This window comes from Lepidothrix coronata, unplaced genomic scaffold (assembly GCF_001604755.1).
Source record: "Lepidothrix coronata isolate B3197 unplaced genomic scaffold, Lepidothrix_coronata-1.0 Scaffold17, whole genome shotgun sequence".
Classification (NCBI taxonomy): domain Eukaryota; kingdom Metazoa; phylum Chordata; class Aves; order Passeriformes; family Pipridae; genus Lepidothrix; species Lepidothrix coronata.
In genome coordinates, this window is record NW_016690197.1 from 8,683,597 (window position 1) to 8,705,969 (window position 22,373).

At 40.5% G+C, this 22,373-nt stretch overlaps 2 protein-coding genes across 2 annotated transcripts in view; one reads left to right on the plus strand and one right to left on the minus strand.

The window, feature by feature from the left end:
- The window catches only part of PDLIM1 (PDZ and LIM domain 1), a 43,383-nt gene extending 42,419 nt beyond the window's left edge, over positions 1-964 (plus strand). Inside the window, exon 7 of the mRNA XM_017807191.1 lies at positions 422-964. Within this exon, the coding sequence (XP_017662680.1) occupies positions 422-608 (187 nt within the window). The 3' untranslated portion in view covers positions 609-964. The remainder of the gene's footprint in view (positions 1-421) is intronic.
- Positions 965-6,270: 5,306 nt separating this feature from the next.
- On the minus strand, positions 6,271-22,232 carry HELLS (helicase, lymphoid-specific). Its single transcript, XM_017807120.1, has 19 exons — positions 22,197-22,232; positions 21,608-21,644; positions 21,450-21,514; positions 20,920-20,961; positions 19,960-20,184; positions 19,196-19,378; positions 18,800-18,943; positions 18,006-18,199; positions 17,238-17,334; positions 16,143-16,304; positions 15,483-15,625; positions 14,180-14,318; positions 12,661-12,744; positions 12,438-12,557; positions 11,387-11,503; positions 10,290-10,449; positions 8,719-8,815; positions 8,436-8,512; positions 6,271-6,815 (listed from the first exon to the last, which is right to left on the minus strand). The coding sequence occupies exons 1-19, from the start codon at positions 22,215-22,217 to the stop codon at positions 6,718-6,720; spliced, it is 2,205 nt and encodes a 734-aa protein (XP_017662609.1). The 5' UTR covers positions 22,218-22,232; the 3' UTR covers positions 6,271-6,717.
- Positions 22,233-22,373: the final 141 nt, after the last annotated feature.

Below are 22,373 nucleotides of genomic sequence, written 5' to 3' on the forward strand. Positions count from 1 at the left end.
GTAGAGCTGTGTTCTGCTCCCTGCTCTCCTGTAGGAGCACGCACCTGGACCTGGATTTTGCTCCCCCAGATGGTCTGCCGTTTGATCCTGGGCATTCGAATGCTTTAGCCATCAGCTAAAGATGCCATCACAGTAATTCTTGTCACCACAGGTGATAGGACTGTCCCGGTGAAACTTAGGCAGGCCAGTGCTGGGAAACACCTTCTAGATGAGGGCTGCCATGCCAGCACATGTTGGGCTTCTAAAAGTGCTGTTAACATCTGCCTGACCAGAGGTAGAGCCTATACTTTGACTTGTCAGGAGCAGGAGAAAATGGTCCACCTTCAGGGCTGATGTGGGTCTGGGCTGGATGGGAGGTGGCTGAGGAAAAGGGAGATGGTGGTGGGCACCTGGCATTGAGGGATGCTGGTTCCTTCCCCAGAGGGATGTTTGTGAAGATTCGGGACAAGCAGCGTCACCCCGAGTGCTACGTGTGCAGTGACTGTGGCACCAATCTCAAGCAGAAAGGACACTTCTTCGTGGAAGACCAAATCTACTGTGAGAAGCACGCGCGGGAGCGGGTGGTTCCCCCAGAGGGCTACGAGGTGGTCACTGTCTTCCCAAAGTAAATCGTGCTGCTCACAAAGCCAATGTGGTTGGTTTATCCTCTGCTGCTTTTCTTTGGAAAGCATTATCCCTGCCCCCTGCAGAATCTTATTTGCAATAAGGAATGCTAGGCATGGCTTTGAATTTCCTTGTCATTATTAATCCTCCATCTGTTCACAAGATGTCACTAATTGTCCAACATTTTTTCATCCCCTCTTTCACTGTTTGGGGTTTTTTTTAATACACAGATTTTCCCCCCCCTCCTTTATGCTGTCAGTCACACAGGAAAATCAGAGGCCAAAGTCAGATTACAACTCTTCTATGTCCCCGTTATTTGCCTTCTGTTTGCCTTCAATAAACGGGGTGAATCCACAAAGCAGAAGTGTCCGCTTTCTGCTGTTTCCCTTGTGCACAGGATTGGGGTTCCCTGGGCAGCAAAAGAGGTGCCCAGTGCCTGGCTGTGTTTATCCTGGAGAATAATGGGAGGGATTTACAAAGTTGAGTCAGACTGGTCTGGCTGTGAGCAGCTGCCTGCTGGCACCCAGCAAGGGCCAGGTGGGCACAGCCAGGCCTCAGACCGTGGTCGCACTGGTGGCTTGTCCCTTGTGCAAGGCAGCCAAGAGCTGCCTCTGTGTGCAGCACTGCTTCATGATGATGGGACCAGACATGTCAATGTTTCCTGTTGCTGCATCACCCAGGTGTCCCTTTGTTCCCCAAAGTCAGAAACAGCTCTGTGAAAAAATGTTCACTTGATGCTTGCTGGAAACCAGGGAATCTTAGAGCAAAGAGGGGAAGGTTTGAGTGGCCATAGTCCCTGTTCTGGCTCCCCCTTGGGGCTGGGTGCAGGCTGGTGGGGGCGGTTCTTGCCATTGCACATCCCTTATCCAATTCAGAGTGGACCCCATGGCCGTAGTTGTTCGTGTCTGCAGACATTTGGGACAGTCCTTGGTGTTGTGGCTGCCCAAGGGAATACCCTGTTCCCTGTGCTGCTGCTGTGCAGAGCTGCTGGAGGGTGCCATTGCAATTGATGCAGACAGGGGAGCACATGCCCCTTGTGCACTGGACGAGGGGCTGATGGTGCCTGAGCAGCAGAACCTCCACCCACATATAGCACAGAGGTAGGTGTTCTGCAGTGGTTATTTCTCTGCTCATACCCCTAAATGAGATGCTGGCTGTTCCTAATGGTATAAAAATTAACAGTTCGGATGTAGCGTCATCTTTCCCTTAAAACTAATTGCCAGTGGTTGAAAACAGAAGAGTTTGTAACCCCCACACAGGCCCTCTCTGGCAGGCACAAGGTTAGCGGGTGAGTCTGTGACAGCTACAAACAGGGTCATGTCCCTGTCCTGAAAAGTCCTGGCTGTCTTCAGTAACGCTGTACTGCTGCGCCCTCTGTTCCCTCTCCTTCACAATTAATCTCACCACAGCACAGCTGCCTTTCAAAAAGACCCAAAAAACCAAACCAAATCATAACAAAAAACCCAAACTCAAACCACAACGCCAAAGCCAGTCCTCATGTGAGTTAAAGCTGACCTGTCACCAAGGCTGTAAACCCCCTGCTGTTCAGATAACCTGTGCAGCTCTTAGGCATGTTGGGGAGGGGACTAATTCACCAACCCAGCTAAATTTAGTTCATCCCCACAGGCTCCTTCTATGGGCAGTGGCAAGCAACAAAGGATGCCGCAGCTCAACCAGCAAACTCCTTGTCCAGCTCATCCCTGGGAAAAGCCTGGCTTTTCTGTGCAGTGGCACACACAGCTGCACAAACTCCAGATAGTAACACAAGCGGCTTTGTTTTTCAAGGTGAGAGTGGAGGGGTGTTTTGGCCTGCTGGGATGACATCTCCCCTCACTGCTGCTAATGGGGGTTAATTCCCTCCCCTCTGCAGCACAGTTCTGCAGGGAAAGGCTCTCCGTGCTGCAGTGCTGGTGGCCAGACTGGACAATAAGCCAGTGCAGCGGTGGAAAGCACAGACCTGCAGGGTGAAGGAGAACCCTGTAGGCACAAATTGCTCTGGCTGCATTGCAGACCAGCCTCAGGCCCCGCTGTGGGGCCATGGCTGTTCCCAGCACTGCACACTCCACATTGCCCGCTCTCAGCAGGCTGGCTCAGGGAGAACACCGGCTGCCGAGGCCATCTGGTGCTCTGTGTTCCGGCCCTGGAGCGTGGGCTGAGCCCACGAGCACCTGCAAAGTCACTACAAAGTCTGTCAGCAAAAGAGGGCTCATTCCAGATAACCTCCTGAGCTTGCTCTCACGTTGGGGGTGAGGACGGAAGAGCCTGAGCCCTGCCTGCCATTTCCCCTGCCCTCCCCACCCCAGCGCTGCAAACAGGGGACAAGCCCTGCTTTGTCCAGAGCCGCTGCTTTATCGCCTGTCCGAGCTCCTGCTGGCAGCAGTGCTGGGAAAACACCAGTTGTGTGGGGCTTGACCCAGGAGTCGGGAACTACAAAAGATTTGTAGGATAGCTCTGGAAGTGTAGGTTTCTAACATGGATGCCAGTGTTGATCCAGTTTATTACTGTGGGAACGGGTTAACTGAGGCAATTCACATTCATTACTTGGGGAGGACTTTGATCAGTCTTTGCTGTAGCTGGCTGAGAAAAGGAATGTATTTATTTTTTATGATGCAGGACAAAATATTTGACAACTGCAGTGTTCACTGTAGTCTGACTTTCCAAATTCCTCTGGAGTTTAACAGTTGGCAGCTGCAGTCTGTCAACAATAACAAGATAGGTTAAATGGGGTCACTCATGCCTTGCAACCACACTGAGCTGCCTGCTTCAGAGGTTAACAACAATGTAAGAAATACGTAGCAGGTTCCTATGTGAAGTGTGTTGGGCAGTTTATAAGTTCACGAGTATCCTGTCAGGACTGTCTCATGAAGGTGGGCAGCGCAGCACAAAGCACAATCTGTCACTTTTAACACTGATTACTTGGGTTTCCATTTGCAGTCCCTCCCTGCCACTGCCACATTACCCTTTTCCTTGTGCAGTAGATGTTTGTGCCCTGCTGTTCCCTGATAGCTGGTGGGAGCCCCTCCACACGGCACAGCCGCAAGAGGAGTTGCAGGCCATGGCAGGCTGAAGAGGACTCGTGTGGGACAGTAGCAAAGCTCTCTTCTGACCTGAACAGGAATCACTATTTTTAAAACTGTTTACACAGTTAAAAAGACCCTGCTGGTGGCAGTAACTTGACAGAGCTGATCCCAAGAGATAAAACTGACAGAAATGGGTTAAAAACCCCAACACTATCTTCAAGACTGACCTCCCTCTCATTGTCCCCTTCTCACAGCCCACACCATCAGCACCACCCTTATCCCAGCAAAACACCACTGAGCAGCATGGCCAGTTGCTCCAGTTCTCACATGCAAGTTTCATTTGCTAATGGCTCAGGTTGTTGTCAAGGCGGGGTCTTGGCAGCTCAAACATCATTGCTAAGGCAGGTAAGTAAGAATACCTGGATGCTAGCATGTACAGAGTACATTTGAGTGCTGGTGAAATGCCATTAAATATATTCTAACATTAGATGAGCTTACCACACATTTTCTTGTCATCACCTGGAAAAACTTTGGAAAAAGAAAACCTGCTAATAGATACACAGTAGCAACACATGAGTAAGCCAAGACCCCACATTTCTGTGCATTTGGGTCTCAGAACTCAAACATCCACAAAGAAGATAGAAGAACAAGAGCTGGATGTATCTGGGTGCAGAGAGGACAGGAGCACTGCTTCCAAGTCACCAGGATAAATCTATGCTTCAATAATTTGTCTTGTATCCACTGAAATATTTTCTCTCTCTAATGAACAGTCAGGGGGACATTATTTCACAATGAACAATTTGTTAGCATCAGTCACCCCCAACCCATAGCATCCTCACATTTTCATTATTGCATTTCCTTGTGGTGTTCCCCACCACCCATCTGCAGGAAGAAAGGCTGCTTTCTGAAACACCAGCCCCCTTTGGAGCACGCCCTGCTCTGCCTGTAGGCATTCAGCGCACCAATGCCCCTTCAGAGCTCAGGTGTAGCAAGTGCAATCATTACTCTGGACTGCAGGAATAAGAAATGCAAGGTTGTGCTAAGAAGGTACCATGCTTGCTTTAAGCAATGATATTTGTAGTACCTTTGGAGCAAAAAAAAAAGGGTTGAGGATATGAGGCTCCTCCCTTACAGCAAGCAAAAAATATGCATTGCTTTCACTTTCTGAAGGAGGGCTAGAAAAGCAGCCAGAGCTCTGCAAAGTCTCTCTAAATAACATCAAGCTCCACATACTGATAAACAGTGATAAATTCTCCATTTCACTGGTGCTACCATTAGCATTAATGCTAGTTTATGCATTTTTAGGAAGGCAGCAATTGTTATTAGTTGTGCTGGATCTGGGGTAAAAACTCTTTTATTTTGCACATAACCACATCACTCTGAATGTCTCCCCTTCCTCCTTCTTCCCTCCACTTTATATACTGACGATGATGCCATGTAGTCCGGAATATCCCTTTGGCCAGTTCAAGTCATCTGCCCCAGCTATGTCTCCTCCCAGCCCCTTACACACGCCCAGCCTCCTCACCAGTGTGGCAGTAAAAGCAGAAAAGGCCTTGGCTCTGTGCAAGCCCTGCTCAGCAATAACAAAACCATCTCTATACTATCAACCCTGTGTTAAGCACAAATCCAAAACACAGCCCCATACCAGCCACTGTGAAGAAAACTAATTCTACCCCAGCCAAAACCAGCACAATCATTTACTCTTAAATCTTGTATAGGTCCTCACTAGAATTAAAGGCTGCATGGAGAACCATAGTGTGTAAATGCAAGTACAAGTGGAGCCAGCATATGTTGGACTTTGCATTATTCAGGCTAGTAACTGAGCAGAAAACATAGCAACTTTTGTCTTCGGCAATTAACGACAAAACAGGGCTTTCAACAGGCAAAGGTCAAAGCCAGCCTACTCATTAACTTAACAGATTTAGCTGTCCCCTCAGAAAGGTATGGCGAAATATCTCTATTACAAAATAACTTTCTCTAAATCAGGCCAACAGATTACTCTCTGTGGAGAGCAAATGATCATGAAGTGAGTGAAAACTATTTTCTGCAGTGTGATAAGGTAAGTGGTATCTATACCTTGGCATAACTAGTACAACTGCAAGTGTGACAGCTCCAGCTGCAATTCCGTGACCGCAGCTTCTAATGACACCTGGATGACGTTTTCACAAACCAGAGCTGAAAGTTTAAAAGCTGCCTGTTTCCTCCAATACTGTGTTCAGTTCTGGGCCCCTCACAATGAGAAAGACATGGAGGTGCTGGAGTGTGTCCAGAAAAGGGCAAGAAGCTGGTGAAGGGTCTGGAGCACAAGTCTTACAAGGAGTGGCTGAGGGAGCTGGGGGTGTTTAGCCTGGAGAAGGAAGACCTCATCACGCTCTACAACTACACGAAAGGAGGTTGTAGTAAGGTGGGTGTTGGTCTCTTCTCCCAAGTAACAAATTACAGGACAAGAGGAGACGGCCTCAAGTTGCACCAGAAAAGACTGAGATTGCATATTAGGAAAAATTTCTTCACCAAAAGGCAAGTGGTGGATCCAGCAGTACCATGCTAATGGGGGGGTTGGTTGGTTTTTCAAATGTGAGATTAGCTAATGTGCTAAATGAGTAGGAAGGTGTGAATTAATGGACACAAAATAAGCTTTGCTTATTTAAGAAGCCAAAATCCCTAGACCTTTAGAACAAAACAGATATTTATTTAACCAAAATAATTAGCAGAAGTTAAAAACAGAAGCTACACAAATGGCTTGAACAAAGGCGCAAGTTCTCTCCCAAGTACAACCATAATTGACACCACATTTTAAACGAAAATAAATGATGTTTTAGGACTTCCACAGGAAGATTTTTTTTTTAACACAAATCTGCCAGGTTTTACCACTGAGCACAAGAACTAGCTGTAAGTGTGAAATATGCTCATTTTTTTGTGCGAGTCTACTAAAGCTACAACAAACTATCACCTGCATTATACTCTAGAACGTTAAAATTCACTGGAAGAACACAAGGGATTTGAACGAGGCTGTAAAAGAAGTCAGCATCAAGGATCAGGTGTAAGTGACATCTCTGGAAGATCTGAAAGACTACACAGAAGCCACATTTGCACATCAAAATACACATTCTCCATTGGACTCTGATGACTCTTCCAGGACTTTGAAGACACCCATTTTTTCCTTTTTCATTTTTTCAGAGGTCTTCATTTGATCTAAGATTAAAACAAAACAAAGGTCAACATTAACGAGTGACATAGCAGACACATTTTTTCTTGGGATTTGGAAAACCAATTGATTAAATAATTTTGCTCCTTCATCAACAGTTTGCCACTAAGTTTGTATTTGAAAATATTTTTCAGTTGTATACTTCTAGAAAAAAATTCCAACATCTCTGGCTAAATCTGAACGGAAATAAACAGTTCTAAAAGCTGCCTGAAATGGTCTCATTTTCCAGAGAAAAAAAATCCAGAATGCAGTAAACCTATTTAGTGAAATTACTAGGAGAAACAGAAAAAGTTACAGCCCTGATAAGTAATATTCTTTTCTAAAATTTAAAGACCTGCAACTTGTTTTCCTAGCACTTGCCATCACTATGATGCCCTTCCAGTGAATTTAAAGCTAATAAAAACCTATTTATTCATATAAAATTTAACAATTATGGCTTATCAGGGTGGAAGGTGGCATTTCAGTTTCTAAAGCATTAACTGCAGTTAGTGTCAGTAAATATTCAGTACATAATGCTAGACTAATATCTTCGTATTAACTTTTTTGACAACTTTATTATAGTTATTTTGCTAGTATAGCCAAGAAATAAAAAAGCAACCATGATAAATATGATGCACAGTAATAACACAAAATAAATGGCACCTTCTTCAACTTTAAAAGAGAAATTAGATTGTTTTGAAGTCTGAACTTGTAAAGATAGAGGTAGACCATATTATCCATGCACCAAGAATAATTTTCTATATCAGCAGTCAGTTAACTGACATAAGCAGTTTTATAGAACAAGGTCTTAAACTTTTTTCCTAAATTATATAAAATATAGCAAAAATTTCCTAAGGCAGATTTATTTTATGCAAACTACACACAGCACACTTATTTAAGGCTATAATTTTTACTTCTAAATTCTGTAATGACTGGGTTTTTTTCTGCATCTGTGCTTTGGGGATTGTTCTGCTAAAGATGCTGAAGGAAACCAGGCATACTAAATCTATTAATCTTACAAAAGCACGTTACATCTATGAACTGGACAAGAATTTTTGCTCTCTCAGGAAAGTTAAGGCTTTTTTAATAGTATTTTGGCCTGATCAAGCACAAGAATTTGCAGACAACCTCAAAAAAAAAGTTGTGGTTTGGCTGGGCTTTTTTTTAAATAGTTGATCCACTGACAAGCCACGGTGAAAAGCTTGATTTATTTCCCAAAAAAATGTTAGACTATATTTTGAAATACAATCGTATCAAAAGAGGTTTTTAAACAAGTTTGCTGAAATAAATCTTTACTAAGAATAATTTCTATTTTGATCAATTAGAGCAACTTTCCTTGAAAGTTGCTTTGCAGAACACTTCCTAATCTATGCTTTTCATTCACAGTATGCTCAGGGCACACTATGCCTGAATGTGGTTTTCTGGAGTAATTTTAAGTTCTGTTATTTCTTCTTCAGCAAACCATACTGAAAATGTCAGCAAAGGACCAAATATCCTTTTCCACATGAATAACACAGCTGTAGGGAAGTGAAGTTATGGCAGCTTTCTATATACTATATACTATAAAGACTCTTACAAAATATGAATTTGCTGTTGAATAAAGAAAACAGATGAAAACTCAGACTTACCAATAAGATCACTTCTATCCAAAAGTAACTCTAGATCTTTATCACTTATTACTTTTTCTTTAGATCCTTTAACCTCCCTGTTGAAGAAGAAATAATCTTTCTTAATACAGATAAAAGCATGTTAGTATTGCATAGTCAGTTTTCCCACATAGCAGAATCCCAAGGACGTTCTTTGTACTAAGAAGATCCACATACCACTTCCTGAGACAAGAGAGCTATTGATAGCTGCTTGAAAGCTACTAGTTACAAACTCATGGTCCAAGAAAACATGAAATCTGCATACCTCTCATAGTCTCTGGATTTCAGTAATTCTATTAATTCCTGAGGGTCCAGGCAGCTCTTTGACTGTGCTAGGCCAGATCTGCCACCTTTAAACTGATCTGTAGAAAGAAGAAATTTTAAGAAAGTACACAGAGACTGGAACAAATAATGTAAATAGTTAAATCAATATTGGATGCAAGTATTGAACAAATTACTCTTGCAAATCAGAATTAATGCTATGTTTCATTGCTCTAGCCCTCAGATAAACACACCTTACACTAACAGTCTAACTGGTGAAAAACTCAGATGACATGAAGGTTTACATGCAGGCCTTTCACTTTCTATGATGTGTATGTATTTATATATATAGTATGCAGAAGAACTGATTGAAACACCAATTCAACATGCACACACGCACACACAGAGAAGAAAAGCCTTTAGTTCTACTTACAGCAAAAACATTGTAAATAAAGTTAGATGGTGGATGCTGAGGTTTGTTCCCTTTGTATTGTAAGCTGGTTGAAACAAAGTAAGCAGCATTAACCGCAGGACAGTAAATATGTGAAAGGTACGTGCTGGTTTGCAGAGAGATCAGCCCTCAGTTTAGTGGACAGACACGACAAAATAATACCGTGACACAGGTTGGATTCTTGGAGACTATGCTGGTACCTATTTACAGCAAACCTGGATGTCAGTCCAAATAACCCACATAAAATATTATATACTTCAGTATATGGCAGGAATATACTATTACAACCCATTCTGCACTCATCTTCCTCAAGTGCTCTTGTGTGCTCATCGTGCCACTTCGGTTTTAACTTCAGTTTGGACCATAATCAAATCATTAAAAAACCCAAACCAAACAAAAAAACACATTGGTCAATAACATGCCCATAAAAAGTCAGATGGCAGTCTCAGCAGTCATACTAGGACAGCAGTGGCAAAGGCATTACAAAGAAGGCTACTGCTAGGATAAAGTAAGCATCTAACAAAGATTAGCTAACATAATCCAAAACCAGAGACAAACCACAGCTTAGGCTTGACAAGCATTGCACCATGCAGTAGGCAGTTAGAGGTGTGGCCTTTTTGCCCCTTTATGCCCTCATGAAAATGCCTTTTTTTCCCCTTAATATGAGAATATAAGAACTATGAGAACTTTTTAACCTCCTAATATAAGACTAGTTACTGTTCAGAAGCCCACACCAAGTCACAAGAATTGCAATTTTTCAGGAGAGCTTAATGTTTGAAATTGCTACATATGCAGAACTACAGTCCAAATGTCACAGAGTAAGCTGCAGAAGCAAAGCAGAATTCATATAGATTCTATATGAGAAAAATTTATCCTTGAGACACTTCAAACCAATCACATTCTAAAGGCTTTTGAGTATGACCAGCTATATAATCAAGAATCACCACTGCCCATCCATGAAACCAAGGCCTATTGTTCTATTCAGCACTGTTTCATTGTTCAAACAGAACTTGTCTGTTGTGGTTATACCAGACAGGTGCAAACAGAACGCTGATATTTGTTACAGCTTGAGATTTGAAGAAGCAACACATGTTGACATGACATCATAAGAGAAAGATACTAACTTTTGTGGATTATCAGCTTCTCCAGCTTCCTCTTGGCAGCAGCTCTCTCCACAATCTTCTGGTCAATAGTATTTGCTGTCACAAGACGATAAACAACTACTGGCTTTGTCTGACCAATTCTGTGACACCTGTCTTGGGCCTGCAAGTCTGACTGGGGGTTCTGAGCAGACAAAGAAACAAGTTAAAAACAATTCAGCTACGCCATTATCCTTTTTTAAAGGGACATATCACAAGCAGCATTTTCAATGGTGAGCTGAGAGTCAGAGCAGAAGCAGTAGGCAGGAGAGACATTGTGTAATAGAACTCTACTTGACTCTTGAATCTTTTGACTCTTAAGCTCATCCATGACAAGCTCTGCTGCTGTAGCTGCACAGGCAGAAGAACCCACCAGCTTGGGTGCTTCTGCACCCTGTGCTGCAGTTTACACCATATAGATGTGTTTAATGAGAGATTTAGATTAGAGTGCTAGTTGTAGGTTTGTGGAAATTTTTTTTGAGAGTAAGAAAAGTATTTTAAAAGTTTTCAGGCATTTCTAAAGGTGCTTTAGCTCTTCTGAATCTGAACAGTCATGCCAACAGCAGCACTGTCTACTAAAACAAAGTGAAGAGGTCCTCAGTCATTTACTTCCATAGCTTTCTTCTTCCCAGCCTCCAGACATACAGGAACAGTACAATCCTAGCTAGCTAAAACACATGTGGCAAGCCACAGGAGGAAATTCAAGGGACTGGGACTAACATGGCAGCTGTTGTAAACAGGGAACCCATAGAAGGTCCAGATACATTCAAACTTAAGTAATAAATCAAAAGAAGGAAATGTATCTGCAACAGAAAAACCCTCCTGCTTTTGGTAACTCAGAGGCAAACAGGCTAGTTTTAGAAACCAACTTGTAATGTTGTATTCAATAATGTAGGACTTTTCAAATGAGGCTGCATTATCTCACAAAATGTTTGCACACACTACATACTATTATCTTCAGGTAACACCTCTTTAAAGTTATAGAAATGGTCTATGCCATAAGGGGTTCATAAATGATTGTCAAAAGCAGCAACAGAGAAAGAATTGTATGACACATATCGTTTAACAATCTGTCAACATACCCAGTCACTGTCATATATGATAACTGTGTCTGCTGCTGTTAAGTTAATGCCCAGGCCTCCAGCTCTTGTACTCACTAAGAACAGGAAGACTTCAGGGTCAGTGTTAAATTGATGCATCTGGAAGAGAATTCATCCATTAAAAAAAGCAGATGGATCCAACACACCATAGCTTATCTTTTATTTTGAAAGACCTACATTTAAAAAGATAAAATACAGCACAAGCTGTCAGAGCCTTTAAAAAACACTGCATGCACCTGGGACAGGACAAGACCAAGAAGTGAAACAACTGTGTTTTCTTATCTTATGCTTCCAATCAGTGACATGTCTAACACATAGAGTGGAGATGACTACAGTGAGGTATGGTCCAAATTACATTCACTTCCACGTGATCTACCATCCAGTGATGAGCAAGGTGTCCATCATCCAAGCTGGCAAAGTCTAAAGACATAGTTACTTCTGGATACAATGAGAGTCTAATGCCAACATGACTGTAACTTTCAGCCACTCTGGTAGAAAACTGAGAGTGTATATAATTTTCAGGACTTTGATCACAGCAGAGAAAAAGAAACCATTATCCCACACCCAGGCTCTCTAAAAGACCCATAACTTCTGGGATTCCCTGGACACCAGCAAATCATGGAACTGAGAAGAGCCTTGCTGAACTTGCAGTAGAAAATTCTACCAGCTTAATAAAAGTCATTGTAGCTTGCTGACATGTTAGTTAGCCTTTCCTCTTTACAAATCAGGTTTAACAGTAGCAACCTCAGTGTTTAGGGGTTCAGTTTTCCTCAGCCACATCAGTGGCACAGAAAAAAAATGTGGAAACAGAGTATATGAGCACCCACCAGTCCAGGCATACCCCAAGATACTGGTTAGTAGCACACCTAATTGCTTTAGTATTTCTGTGCTGCAGATATCAAAGCAGAAGACACTTTTCAACATAGATGTGTTTTGCCTATTAAAGGCAAAATACTGTACAAAATCATGTTCCGGTGTCACAGGGACAAGCAGAATTTGCTAACACTCTTGAAGGGCATGTACACCTACTTACATTTTCTTCTCTCTCCGAGTAGGACATAGAGCCATCCAATCGACTGAATTTGAAGTCTCTCAGATAACAGTAATCCATCAAAATGTCAAGCATCATAGTCATTTGTGAGAACAACAAGACCTAAAAAACCAGAAAGATTCCTCAATACAATTTTCTGTTCATAAGGAGACAAGTGTATCTCCTCCCTCCCCCACCCCCTTCAGCAACAAATCTTTAGCTTTACCTTATGTCCTCTCTTCTTCAGTTCTGGAAGCATTCGGTCCAAGAGTAGAAACTTGCCTGAATTCTTTACTAGATCTTCATCAACCTTGGAACAGGGAAGATGGGATCATATATTAGGAGGGCAGGATACCAAAGGCTTCCCCAACTCAGAAGCATCAAAAACAGCTGTCTGAAAGCCTCTCACTGAAACAAACGTGCACCACCTTTTTAACTAAAAGCCTAAGTTTGGAAGCAACACTAATTTCAGCAAATGACCTTGAATCAGTTAAATCATGATAAAACTAAATTGAACCCAAAATTGGGCATTTCATATGCCCAAATAATTTAAAAAATAAAACTAATTAGTTTTCATCCCATTTCTAGAAGGAGAAACCCTGATGTTGTTAATTTTTCCTCATGGAAGAACACTGATGTTTCTTTCCCTGCTTGTAACTAAGACACAAGGCTTCCACCTACTGGACACAAGGAGGCACCGCTGAGCAAGTTACTACGCATCAGCCAAGAGGTAAAAGTTCACAGCACAAGTTTCCACACTGTGGCCTTAAACCCCTCTTCTGCTCAAGAGTTTGTTAGATCTAATTCTTGCTATGGGCCAAGAGCAGGGATATAGAAACAAACTAAGGTTTGAACCATACAGCAGCTACCTTGAATAATTCTGAATGTGTTTGGCTGAGCAGGTACTAACTCCTGCAGGTGGTGTCAACTGTCAAAGGGTCTGCATTTTCTACAGATTAACTAATTTTCCCTCACCCCCCCAGACTGGGGTATCTGCTTTCTATACACTAACTTTACACTGATAAACTTGCTTGCTCCTGAGTGGAGCTGAACCTGTTATCACAGGTAAATAGGAAAACATGACTACACATGCCCACAAACGTACATTTAGAACGTGCACACAATGCCCAGTTGTTCCAAGATTCTTCCAATTTAAATTACTTCATACTTTCCTATATTGCCAACTGTTTTGTGTAGATTAAAGTACCATCTGGCCTTTGTGATATAACTTGGATTCTTCCCCTTTTCAGGAAGAGAAGGGATACTGTATTCTCTAAGCAGAGACTCTGTTGTACTTGGTTCAGTCCTTCAACAACTCACACTTAAATGTTACCACTGCACCTCCTGCAGTGTGTACAGTTTATGTCATGAACAGTTCACCAAGGGTCAGCATGTTTCAAAAAATAACTCTTGTGAGGAGATCTTGAGGCACTCTCTAAAGCACCTGGAGTCAACAGAACTCAGATACTGTATTCCTAAACTTTCCCACCAGCAGAGGAGCGCTGCCATAGTAAAGGACACTACGGCATAACTGTGCAAGGACTGAATAAGCAGAGAGGCTGAATGGGCCTCTGCAAGTGCTGCTGCAGGAAGTTTCAAATAATGATTCAATATACTGCTGGAATTCAACAGGGAGGCATATGCCAAATACATTGAAAAGGTCATTCTTTTACTGCCATCAGCTCACAGTCTATTGCTTTTTAATGCCTGAAATACATTTTCTCTAGTGCTTTTAAAATATGTACCTTGAATTGTTGTGTAGCAGGATCCAACGGATATTCGATGAGATAGGGGTGATTACAACACTTCCTCAGTAACATCATAATATTCTGCAGTTTAAGGTTCACCTCGGAATCCATGGGAATGCTCACTTCTACCACTGGCCTTGAAAACATACATCACCTTATTAGTACTGAAAGTGTCATTATGCTACAAATATTTAAAAGAAAAAAAACCACAACAAAATCAAGCAATGGATTCACATGCTGCATCAAATGTCCTCAAAATCCCTCAGAATTAGTAAAGCTATTACCAAACCAAACTTCTTATAGTGCCACACTTGGCAATGAAGGCACAACAATGTGCCATTGCTGGTTTAAAATACAAAAGGGCAGTCAGTAGTAATTTGCAGAATTTAGCTTGTGCAAGTCACCCAGCACAAAATGGAACAGAACCAAGCCCTCTCCAGAACACATGAAGAGATCTCCTGTGGAGCAACACATAAAATATTCCACAATCAGCTCTCTGCCTATCCCATTTCAGTCACATGTAGACATTGCAGGATTCACAACAAAATACAGCTACTGAGCTCTTCTACATCTAAGTACTGTCTCTGACATAGATCCATACATACCATAAAACTAATACAAACATATTTAATTGTCTCTTCTTGCAAGCCACACTGGACTACAGTAAAAATCTAGCAAAGTAAATGCATTTCAACCCTAAAGATTAACCTGGTTTTCCTTATACCCAGGGGACTTTCAACCAATTATGAGCCACTAACAGAAGGAAGAAGTGGGGGACGCTTGAAGTGATGGCATTTGCCTTCCCAAGTAACTGTTACATGTGATGGGTCCCTGCTCTCCTGAAGATGGCTGAACATCTGCCTGCCCATGGGAAGCAGTGAATTAATTCCTTGTTTTGCTTTGCTTGTGTGAGCAGCTTTTAATTTCCTTGTTAAATGGTCTTTATCTCAAACCACAAGTTTTCCAGCTTTTACTCTTCCGTTTCTCTCCCTGATCCCGCTGGTGGAGGAGGGAGGGAGGGAGGGAGGGAGGGAGTGGTTGTGTGGGGCTTGGCTGCTGCCTGGGGTTAAACCACAACAATGTCCTGAAGTTAACTCTAATGAGTCAGTGAGTGATGGTACAACCTAACCATTGTTATCACAGCTCAGTGAATACTAGGTAAAATCAAAGAAACAAAGCATAAAGCTTCAAGGATAGTGAACAACTAAACGCATTCTTGATCAATTTCAATAAGCAAAGCTCTAGAAGCAAATTAAGAGGCAAATAGACAGTATAATAAAGAATCTTTTGGGGCAGGCACCTCTCTTTTTCTACTTCCTCTTGCATTTTGCTGATCAATCTTTCCAAGTCATCAGGTGAACCACTATGTTCTTCACAATAATCAACCACTTTTCGACTACGGCGTTTTGGTCGGCCTGTAGGACTCAATTCAACTACTTCTTCCTGTGGGAAATGAGAACGTTTCCATCAGCAGCAGTTTGCTTCAGACTCGAAGGCCTGTGCTGACCCAAGAATTCTCAAAGCCGAAAAGAGGTCTCAGTGATGTACATCATGCAAGACTTACTTAGACTCAGAAGCTTTGAGTTTGGCTAAGTAGAAAACGCAGCCTAAATTTTAAACTGTAGATTTTAGATTGTAAATTTTTTAATTGTAGATTTTGAAAGTTTGTTTGATTTTAAAAAGCCACATTAATACCTTTTAAGCTGTAACTGTCAATTTTATGAAAACTGTGTTCTTTTCCCCCTCAAGCTACAAGTAATCAAGAACATATTTACACTTTATTGTTTTAGTTCTGTGCCCACAGGCCTATCACAGTAACTGCCAAAATAGATAACAAAAGGATCAGACTAAAAATTTAAGCAAAAAGGGGGTCTAGTTACAAGAGTAATGAATACCAGTGTGGTTTCACCTATAAACTACTAATAGCAAGCACATTTCTAACATCTGTATCAGCAGATACCTCATTATTTCCAAGCAGTTTCCTAATGGTGCGATTTACAATGGCAGTATAGAAAGTTTCTTGCTTCTTTGCCAGCGGTGCATATACCACAACTTCTCGTTTAGGAGGAACCTCCAGAGCAACATCAGATTTCAGTCTTCTCAGTAAGAAAGGTGTCAGAATCTGAAATGGTGAGCAGATGTTACAACTACTCAAAACTCTCAAGGTGGCTAGTTTAAAAAAAAACAAACAAGACAAGACACAAACAGGCCTACTAATGTAATGCTGTTTTGCCAATTTAAGGCAAGGGAGTTAATTTGCACATATATTTGATTTTTTAATATGGATGCCTACTCCAAAACTTTCACTCACATGCTGGTAATGACGTGTTGAAACAACACATCCGTTGACATTTTAAAAATTTTGAAGTGTTTAGTAAGGGTGTAGTAGTAACTACATTACAGACCTTTCATATAAATTCCAATAACTGAAAGTAATTTTATTATGAGACAGCTCATTTTGCTTGTTCTATTTCCTAAATCAAGTTATTCTGGAAAAGTCTCAAACCTTTAACCAAAATAAATAAATAGTCATCAACAATTATATATAGAAGACACAGTTTAGATCTCTCACTGTCAGCCTTTGACAGGAAAATGATAGGTCTGTAAGCATTTACTTCCACGCACCCTCTTAAAAAAAAAAAGCTTTGAGTGTTAGCCTGAAGACAGGCACATTATGTAACTAGTTTGTCAAAAGGTATTCTGTTTGACACCTAAAAGTTACATAACTTCTCTCAAAGTTATCTTTCAACAAAATATATCCATCAATTAAATCTTTTGACAAACTGAAGCCTGTAAACTGTAATTAAGTATGACTAAATTCAACTCAATTCCAGAATAAAAATGAGTAATTATCAAAGAGTTATATTGTTTCTTTAGCATTTTTAAGTGCTGTAAATTGAAAAAAACCCCACAAGTCTAACGAAGTCAGAAGTGCCACAACAAAAACCTCAGACCCAAAATTCAGCTCCACAAACAAGATTTTTAAACACTTCATAATAATGGTTAGTGTTAAAAATAAACCGTGAAAAATACAACACAAAGGGTAAGTGAAAACCTGATGCAGCATATGCAAGATGTTTTGCTCCCTTTCTTTAGCAATAATATCTTCAGCAGTTTCTGTAATGCTGGTAATATCAAACCAGGATTCAAAGCTATAAAAACAAAAGAAGGGAAAAAAATTGGTACCTTCGCAGCTATTATTCTTCATTATTTAAGTATACTATTCTTCTCTTATCCTGTGATTTAAGAAAAATAAAGCCCTAATATCCATCATGAATAGAAGGTGTACAGGAGGAATTTCTGAAATACACCTGTCAATTCAGATGCTTGAGGTTGTAAGTGATTTGTAAAAATACTTACATTAAGTTGAAATATTCACTGTGATCTATTATATTCAATCTAGTCTGTAACTTTTTCCAAAATTAGTCTAAAGACTATCTTGGCAGTGTTCTTCCACCTGACCCCTTCCACTGCAGAAAAGGACCTGTGGGTCCTGTGTCTGCCAGCCTCACACAGCTTTCTCCAGCACCTCAGGAGAATCTCAAAGCAGCACCAGGCACTTATGGTAAGACAAACCTCTCACCACAAATGCTCATGTCTTTGCTCAGAGTTGAGCTTCCACTATCATGGAGATGACAATTAATTCCTTCCTTTCTGAAACAACTAAGTGTGAAGCAAGGCACATTTCAAAAAATCACACCAAATTACAACCATACCATAAAACAGCTCTTCACAAGCTGATATAAGTTTAATAATTAAAGAGTCACAATAATGCTCAAACAGAACAAACAGAGATAGTTCCCACTATCAGATTGCAACCTACCTTTTCAAATCATCAAACACATCTGGCAACAGGAAGTTAAGCAATGACCAAAGCTCTGCCAAGTTGTTTTGCAGGGGAGTACCAGTCAAAAGGAGTTTATTGTCTGCATTAAAACGTTTCAATTCTCTGATAAGGCGGCAGTTCATATTTTTAATCCTGTGACCTTCATCTACTATCAGGTATTTCCAGTAGCACTGCTACAAAAAGGAAGGGTATTTCAGTAAATTTTAGCTTTATTTCAGTAAATTTTAGCTTTCTTTATTCCATCAAAACAGGGGCCAAATGAATTAAGCAGCAGTAGTAAGACTGATACTGCCTCCTACAAAGATTCTATTTACTGTATTTCACTGTGCCACACTCCTAGAGCTGAATTCAAACAGTTAATGCCACACATCTGCTTCATGGTGACTGCATTTAGTAAGCTTAGGTGGTTAAAATAAAACTACAAGAAACTCATCTTGCTGAATGAACCATTTGGATGTTAACCACAATATTTATACACTATAGTTTTTATTCCAAGCCTCCCCAACTACCACCAATAGAAAGGTAATGAAAAGAGCAGGTAGGCTGTAACTATCTGCTTACTTTTCGGATAATGTTCTGTTTGAAGAACTTCTTAAGCATTAAATTCCAGCACTACTCTACCAAGGAAGCAGAAGCAAATGCCAGCACACGTGCTACAGTATGACACTTATTGTACAGGCAGCATGCGAGTTTTTTTACTGCGTTCAAAAGCACTGCTGCCAGTGATGAGGCACAACACTGAACTAGGGCTTCCAGGAGAACTCAGATACCTGCAGGGCATTTCTGTCTCGCATTGCTATTTCAAACGAAGTAATGACCACGGGATGGATCTGGAGTGATCCTTGTCGTCCATGAATTTTACGAACCAGTTTCCGACGCTCCTGCTGAGCTCCATGATAGAGCATCAGTGGAATCTGTAAAGAAGAGGTTACAAGTCAGGCAAACTAAGCTCATTTTTAACCTAAAGAGAAGACAGTAGAAATGATGAGATCTCTTACAAGAAGCTGTAAATACATAGCAAACCACGGCAGCGTGTAGTAACCACATAAACACCACAATTAAACCAATGTTCTATACAGAGAAAAAGGCAAAGAATTAGAATAAAAATTAAATAATTTGTGCTTTTAAACCTAAGGAAGAAAAAGAAAAGTCTTAATTTCTTTTACCTCTGGAGTAAATCTCTTGAATTCAGACATCCAGTTTGGAAGAGTAGACAAAGGACCACATACTAAGAATGGACCAGGGACTCCTCGCTCCACCATCAGGGCTATTGTTGCAATACACTGGATCGTCTTCCCCAACCCCATTTCATCAGCTAAAATGCCATTAATACCATTTTCCCAAAGCATCTGCATATGCAAAAAAACAAAAGTAAGTGCAAAAGAATCAACACACCTTCAGAAAAAACAAAGATCTTTAGGAATGTACTACAGGTGGAAACTATCTACTAGGCCCATTTTATATTACAAATGAGGATGATTCCCTCCATTATGAATAAATACAAGCATCTGGTAAACCCCAGATATTCTCATGTAGATGTATGCATTCCAACACCATATGCCTGACAATGGTGCAAAAACACAGAAGAGTATCAAAGGAAAGTATGTAACTTAGTGTTATATCAAAAGGCACTTCACATTATATTATCCCAGGTTTTACTCATCCCAGCTCCAAAACATTTACTTAGTTTCCCTCTCTAAAAGACCAAGTTACTGTGCTGATGTTTCAGTTTTATGTAATCAAGTAGCTTCTGTGGGCATAGCTACCTCACCACAGTAAAAAGGTGCACCTCCTGGCCAACACAGCCACCTGCTCCAGCCACAGTTCTTTGTGCAGACACTGCCCATTCTGACAAGCGACAGAGCAACCTCTCACAAAAGGACAGAAAGGAAGACACAGAAGTTAAATCTCATCAACAGTTGCTCCATACCCTTAGCCACTCCATGCCTTCCACTTGGTACCACCTCATTACACCACCAGTAAAAATCTTTGGCTGCTGAAAAGGCACTGGTTGTCCATTATATTTTCGTACTGGATCAAGAGATTGTTTGGCAGTGTGTCGTACAGCTTGACACAATCTATCCTTAATGACACTATTTGAGTCTCCATTTTTCTGCAGGTCTTCTGGATGCAGGTTGTCAGAAGAGCTTTCATCCTATAAAAGGAAGTTCAAGGAACACATGACAAGTGGAATGCACATCAAAGCCCAGCTAAGATATGTTTCCCGAATTTACACCAGCCTTAATGTACAGTGGACTAAGTCAGCCCCTAACACAAAGGCTTCTTTTGGGCATCTGTCAACTCAAGAGCAGACCTTTTAGATTCTTTACTCCTTTAGAACTGAAGAGCAGTGGCAGCTACTGAAGCTATTTGGTTTATAATTTTCCACCCATAAAGCAAGCAGACTTAAAACCTTCCTCACAGCAGCTGGCACTTAATGCAGCTATTTCACTTCTGGAAGTGTGTTCTAAAGAATGTTGGGAAGCAATTCAACTAAGCATGTAGCTTTTGAACTGCAGCAAAAGCAAGAGAGACCTCACCCGCTATCTCCACACTTAAATGCTTAAAAATTTCTTAAGGTCTTAAACACCAGTACAAATATTTTTTAGTAAATTCCTATTTCTTTTATTTTTGTAACTACAGGCATTCTATAAAGTATAAATACATTCAAATTCAGTCTTTTAAAAAATAAATTAGAAATTCACCTTTGATTTCTGAAATGAGTATTTAAGTGCATTCAAACCACCTTTTTAAACTTTAATTCAGGACTTCAGTAACTAGCAGAGATGTTTATTTACAGGTAAGTTTAGAAATATGTTATAAAGTATAAGAAGCCCTTCCTCCCTTTGGGCTTAATGCACTTTAACTGCAATAATATGCACTGACATACCTGATTTTCCACTTTACTCTTTTTTGCCACTGATAATATTTCCTGGAAACAAAAGGGAAAAAAAAAAACATGCTTATAGGCTTTTCAACCTTAAAGGCTACTATAATTTGTATTTCATGTGACCTTTTCATTTATTCTGCAATCTGAACATATTTTAAAAGCTTTCCATGCAACACCATTAATCATACAACAGCCTCTAAAACCAGACCACACACCAGAGAATACATCTCAATTACAAAGGGTAGCTGAAAATTCAACTGGCAATGTAGACTCTTCACAGCTTGCCTCCCTAAAGACTTGAAAAAACAAAAGAACATCCAAATTCTACAGGTGTCAAAACATTGCTTGTTACATGGATCTTTGTTGGAAGAAAGTCATACCTCACAGACAGACTAGAGATGGCTGATGATCTCTGGTAGCAATGTATAAGAAAAAGGATTGCTCTAAAATAGAGATGTCACAGCAATTGCTTGACCCATTAAAAGTTGTGCAACAAAAATCCAGACAAGCTATTTATAGTTAAGGTCTACCTCTTTGGACATAATTTCTGAGATGTTATATGTTCCATCTTCCCTCCCTCTCTTCTTTTTTGCACCTATAAAGATAACATTTGAGTTTATATAATGCATCAAACATTAAAGAAACCAAAACCACCAGTACTGAAAAAAGGCAAAACCTAATGCATCACCTGATTTCTCTTCTTTGCCATCAGCGGGGTTTTGACCCTAGAAAATAAACGTAGGAAAAGGTTCATCATCTTATGACTCTCTAACTATCATGACACAGATAAAAAGATGTCATCAGACTCAAAGCATTGCCTTTGAAAGCTTCTTGAAACACTCCACTATTAGGCAGTTTTCAAAAATAAAGCAAAAGAAAGGCTCAGCTTATCTTTTTTATTAGTTATTCAGTAACTTGGTTGAATAAGCAATCATTGCTAAAACAAAAAGACTGCTGAAAACAAATTGAAACCATTTTCTCTAATATTAATTAGTCAGAAACATCCTCTTAAGATGACTGCCATGGTATGCAATTTTTAAGCACTTTTAAACAATCTTATTTATTATGGTACGTGCTTGCAACAAACGTGGGTAGAGCCCTCCCCAAATCTTCGTTCGCGAAGCCCAGCCATGACTTATTATGGTTAAAATACATATTCTACAAGTAAAATACTGGTTAATCAAACTTACTTATTTTAGCTACCTTGATCAAAACTAGCATTGTAATTTCTCAGACTTTTATTCAAAAAGTTGCATAAGATAGCTACCTAATCTTACCTTGGCAGATTTTAACATCATCTCTCTCCTTTTTTCTAACTTCTCTTTCCTCCTCTGTTCCTAAACAAAATAAAAACCACACACGCAATTCTTATCTTTTCATAACACCCACAAGAGTACTATCCATTATAGAAATGATAACAGGTATAGATTACATTGCTAATACCGAGTTCCATG